A 6000-nucleotide genomic window follows, 5' to 3' on the forward strand; every position below is an offset into this window, starting at 1 on the left:
AACTGTCTATTTGGGAATTTCAAATTGAGGTCTCTTATACATCTCAAAACACCTAGAATTGGAAAAGATCTCATTCTCTTTCTTCAAAAGCAATTTATCTATTTAAAACTGCTCTTAAACTGTCTAAAGAATTGACATCAAACCAGGAAATCAGGTTCTCAGACTTGGGGAAGATCTTGAACTGTCTCTAATTATCACACGCAAGCAATCAGATAGCAAAAATTCTTTCTCCTTTCCCAAAGTATGTAATCCTAACATATCTTGCCACTTTTAAATCTCCATTTTAGATCAGCCTTTACAGTACTTTCTGCAAAATCTTTTGATTAGTCCGCATGCCTCAATTTTCTTCCCACCCATATCAATCCCCAGTCAACTGATCAAGGGATTGTCCTAGATAATTTCCTGATTCCATTAAGGTTATAACCACTACTAATCCCCAGTCTCTACAATAATATTATGGTAAACTTCATTTTATTTTTGTTTTGTACTGGTTTAAATAGATAGCCTCCGTCTGGCATTTCATCTTCTTCATTAGCTAACCCCTTTAAACCTTTCCAGACTCAGTACTCTTAATTTTCCTCTCAACATTTTGTGGTTCTGCCCAATGTAGCTTACCTGCTTTCATTAAAACAATACCTTTCATGTTTCTTCTCCTTGACTTTTCTCTTTCTGGTTGCCTACAAGGCCAAAATTCCTCTCCATTCTATTTCTATCTCTTCTGACTTTTGATAGGTCTTGGATTAAATCCCATCTATGCAATACCTGTGATTCTAGGGGCTTGAATCTTTGCCTTTGAAATCTCCCATCACCTCTCCCCTCCCATGTTTGTGGCAGGTTTCTTGTTATTTTGATATTTGCATTGTCCTTAAAACTTTATACTTTTCTGAGAACCGGGATTCTGGTGACATTTTTTTCTATTTCCATTCCTAAATGCAAAGTACAGGTGGAGTATAAACAATACTTATAATGGATTGGGAATGATAATTAGATTACCTAATTCCATGCATTTTTTCCTCCATATTTATTTCAATTTCAATTTAAAACTTGCTGTCCCTTCATTCTCAAAAAGAACTATTCAAAAGAAACAAAATTGTGAGGCACACTGAAAGAATCAGAAGGCTAGGGTTTCAAGTTGTGAAATAAGGGCAATATCCCCAAGAGAGACCTACCATGAAAACTGTGTAGAGCACCAGCCACATTAACTACATATGCTTTGGCAACATTACAATCATTTCTCATCACAGGAATGACATCCTTGGTACAATCTTCATAGAGAAACATCATATCAACCCTTAATGAGTTGGAGAAATTCTTCCCAAGCAACAAACTATGACAAGAATGTGATTTTGCTTTTGCAGGTCCATTAATAGGAATTATGCAATTTAGAAGTAATGGGCCACACCTCCTTCCGAAAGAGTATAAAAGTCCCCCTCAACATGTTCCCCTACACAATCATCCAAAGCAAACCCTGACATCCTTCCAAATCTGTGATACTTGAAACCATGTGCTACTACGGCAGCTACTATGGAGGCCTGGGCTATGGCTGTGGCTCTGGTTATGGCTGTGGATGTGGCAGCTATTGTGGCCTAGGCTATGGCTATGGCAGCTGTGGCTGTAGAGGCCTGGGCTATGGTGGCTATGGCTATGGAGGCCTGGGCTATGGTGGCTATGGCTATGGCTGCTGCCGCCCATCTTGCTGTGGAAGGTATTCTTCTTATGGCTTCTACTGAAAAACTTCCTGCTCCTGTAGTGTCCTGGAATCCTTGTGCAACCCTGTTTGGTGTAATTCCATGGCATTTTAAAGACATCACCTTCTACCTGCTTCTACACCTGGGTGATATAGGAGAGACACCACAAGAAGTTTCACCATTCCTAAGAAACACTTAGAGCAGTGAATGCCAGGGATTCAGAAGCACCTGGACCCTTCCCTCTGGGAAATGATATTGAATCTCAGCAGAGATTTCAGAAGGTGTACTCAGCTCTGATATATCATGCTGAGAGATGTTATAATTTTTAATAAAGTTATTTCACTTATTAATGAAACTGGTTTCATGATTTTTCATTGATCTCCATCTACATGCATGTCAATCTCACACCACAAAGTTATTCAATCTTAACTCACACTTTTATAACTGCAAAATCTTTGGTCTCCAATTCATCTTTTGCAATGAAAGCAGAATTCTCCAGATTTCATTTTTTTAAAGCATTTTATTTTCATATTTAAAATAGGAATGCTATGTCCAAGTCCCATTTTACTAGAGTCAAAAATTTTATGCTTATATTATGTGACCTATCTTTTACACTCCAAGTGCATACTGATTGAATTTTTATGTTCAAAATTTTTCAAAGGTTTCCATGTTCATTACTTCATGCCCATGATTTTTCACTTCCAAATGCAAATAGTCCCTAATGACTGTCAGCATGTGGAATAATGCACTGATTTCTAGTTGTCTTTCATCATTTTGTTATCAACTACCAATATGAAGTTTAAGAGCACAGTACAAGAGAGTCATATGTCAAAAGTGAAGGTGGTCATACAACCATGCCCTTCTGATATGTTCCATCTCTTCCAGCAAACTACACAGCCAGTCCAGCTCACAACATTGTTCTTGAGCTGAGGCTCTCCCATCCATTTGGGAATTTGGCTAATTTGTAAAGAATGTCTTCAAATCCCTCAAACAACTACTCAAATTCAAGGAGGAAGAAAGTATCTTATTTATTTTTCCATACTCTTGCTTTGAACTTTGTACACACAAACTCATATCCCTCAGACAAATCTTTTGGGGGAGGAGGGAAGCTTAGTATTCAATCTAGAACCCAGCTGAAACTTAATCAGTTTTTATAGGTTGAAATGGTTATTGCTTGAATTAGTATTTTGTGCAATAGAAGAAACACTACAAGTGCTACAAATATTGGACTTTATGTCTCTTGTGATTTATCTTAAAATGAGTATCTGCTACTGTAAACTATCACTCATAGCCTTATTCTCCATTCAGAAAAAAAGCATTAGTATTCCTTTAGAGCTATGAGCTTTTCAACAGAGATATTCTCAGGATACATGGTTCATTCGATTCCTCTTAGAACAAACCTCTAAATGATTCATCCATCTTTTCCAGAAAGACATGCTCTCAAGGTCACATCAGCAGATAGTGTTCCATCAGGAAGAAGATGACTTCTCTCTTCAATAGCTCTTAGTAGGAAAAGAACTTTTCATTCTCTGTTATAAAGTTGGAAAAGAGTTTTTAATGGGGTAAAAGACCACTCCAGTTTTAAGTTCTCTCATATGGCAAGAAATAAAAAAATATCTATTGCCTGTACTTCGTGGTGGTCATTTTTTTTAAGTCCTTAAAAAAAAAAAGCTGGCACAATCCCCTTCAGGGTTTGCTAAACCCAAGAGTCCTAGTTTCTTCAAAAGGTCCCCAGAAAACTTGAGCTACAGGTCCTTTTCTCAAATGGCTTGGACTTCTCTAGATGCTCAATAGATGGACTGAAGATGAGACATGCCCTGAGTAGTGCAGATTAATGATGATCCATCATCTTCATTTTCCTGAATTTTAGCCCCTTATGCTCCTCTTCATGGAATCTCAAGATTTCTGTGGGAGGTCTGGCTGTCATAGAAAAACTTATTGGACTGTTTTATAATTTTTTTGATTATAGTTTTTTATTGACAGAACATATGCATGGGTAATTTCTCAACATTGTCCCTTGCAATTACTTCTGTTCCAACTTTTCCCTTCCTCCCCTTCCCCTCTTCTCATAAATAGCAAGTAGTCTCATACATGTTAAACATGTTAAAGTATATCTTAAATGCAATATATGTGTCCACATCCATACAGTTCTCTTTTTGCACAAGAAAAATCAAATTCAGAAAGGTAAAAATAACATGGTAATAAATACAAAAATGCAAGTAGTCCACATTCATTTCCAGTGTTCTTTCTCGGGGTGTAGCTGCTTCTGTCCATCATTAATCAATTGGAACTGAATTAGTGTGGTCTAAGATATCCACTTCTATCAGAATATACCCTCATATAACATTGTTGTTGAAGTGTATAATGATCTCCTGGTTCTGCTCATTTCATTTAACATCAGTTCATGTAGGTCTCTCCAAATATCTTTGTATTCATCCTGCTGGTCATTTCTTACAGAATAATAATATTCCATAACATTCATAAACCACAATTTACCCAACCATTCTCCAATTGATGGGCATCCATTCAATTTCCAGTTTCTAGCCACTACAAAAAGGGCTGCAACAAACATTTTTGCACAAACAGGTCCCTTTCCCTTTTTTAGTATCTCTTTGGGATATAATCCCAGTAGTAACACTACTGGATCAAAGGCTTTGTTTGATAACTTTTTGAGCATAGTTCCAAATTGTTCTCCAGAATAGTTGGATCCGTTCACAATTCCACCAACAATGCCAGTTTTCCCATATCTCCTCCAATATTCGTCATTAATTTTTCCTATCATCTTAGCCAATCTGACAGGTGTGTAGTGGTATCTTAGAGTTGTCTTAATTTGCATTTCTCTGATCAGTAGTGATTTGGAACATCCTTTCATATGAGTAAAAATAGTTTCAATTTCATCATCTCAAAATTGTCTGTTCATATCCTTTGATCAATTGGAGAATGACTTGATTTCTTATAAATTAGAGTCAATTCTCTCTATATTTTGGAAATGAGGCCTTTTTCAGAACCTTTAACTGTAAAAATGTTTTCCCAGTTTATTGTTTCCCTTCTAATCTTGTTTACATTAACTTTGTACAAAAGCTTTTTAACTTGATATAATCAAAATTTTCTATTTTGTGATCAATAATGTTCTCTAGTTCTTTTTTGGTCACAAATTCCTTCTTCCTCCACAGGTCTGAGAGTAAACTATCCTATGTTCTTCTAATTTATTTATAATTTCATTCTTTATGTCTAAATCATGAACCCATTTTGATCTTATCTTGATGTAAGTGTTAAATGTGGGCCCATGCCTATTTTCTGCCATACTAATTTCCTGTTTCCTAGCAGTTTTTGTCAAATATTGAATTCTTATCCCAAAATTTGGGATCTTTGGGTTTGTCAATCACTGGATTGCTATAGTTATTGACTGTTTTGTCCTGTGAACCTAACCTATTCCATTGATCAACTAATCTATTTCTTAGCCAATACCAAATGGTTTTGGTAACCACTGCTTTGTAATATAATTTTAGATTTGATACAAATAGGCCACTTTCATTTGATTTTTTTTCATTAGTTCCCTTGAAATTCTTGACCTTTTGTTCTTCCATATGAATTTTATTTTTTTCTAGGTCATTAAAATAGTTCCTTGGGATTCTGATTGGCATAGCACTAAATAAATAGATTAGTTTAGGTACTATTATCATCTTTATTATATTGGCTCAGCCTATCCGAGAGTCCTTAATATTTTTTCAATGATTTAGATCTGACTTTATTTGTGTGGAAAATGTTTTATAATTTTGCTCATATAGCTCCTGACTTTCCTTTGGCAGATAGATTCCCAAATATTTTATTCTATTGACAGCTATTTTAAATGGAATTTCTCTTTGTATCTTTTGCTGTTGGATTTTATTGGTGATCTATAAAAATGTTGAAGATTTATGTGGATTTATTTTATATCCTACAACTTTGCTAAAGTTGTAGATTATTTCTAATAGCTTTTTGTAGTGTCTCTGGGGTTATCTAAGTATACCATCATATCATCTGCAAAGAGTGATAATTTAGTTTCCTCATTACCTACTCTAATTCCTTTAATCTCTTTCTCAATTCTTATTGCCGAAGCTAGCATTTCTAATACAATATTGAATAATAATGGTGATAGTGGGCAACTTTGGTTTCACTCCTGATTTTATTGGGAATGGTTCCAGTTTATCACCATTATATATGATGCTTACTGATGGTTTTAAATAGATGCTACTGACTAATTTTAAGGAAAAGTTCATTTATTCCTATACTCTCAAGTGTTTTTAATATGAATGGATTTTGGATTTTATCA

General features: G+C 35.3%; 1 protein-coding gene across 1 annotated transcript; it reads left to right on the forward strand.

Moving 5' to 3' along the window:
* The first annotated feature begins 1502 nt into the window (after positions 1 to 1502).
* On the forward strand, positions 1503 to 1916 carry LOC127557882 (keratin-associated protein 19-5-like). Its single transcript, XM_051991169.1, has one exon. The coding sequence runs from the start codon at positions 1503 to 1505 to the stop codon at positions 1728 to 1730; it is 228 nt and encodes a 75-aa protein (XP_051847129.1). The 3' UTR covers positions 1731 to 1916.
* Positions 1917 to 6000: the final 4084 nt, after the last annotated feature.

This window comes from Antechinus flavipes, chromosome 3, assembly GCF_016432865.1.
Source record: "Antechinus flavipes isolate AdamAnt ecotype Samford, QLD, Australia chromosome 3, AdamAnt_v2, whole genome shotgun sequence".
NCBI classification, from domain to species: Eukaryota; Metazoa; Chordata; class Mammalia; order Dasyuromorphia; family Dasyuridae; genus Antechinus; species Antechinus flavipes.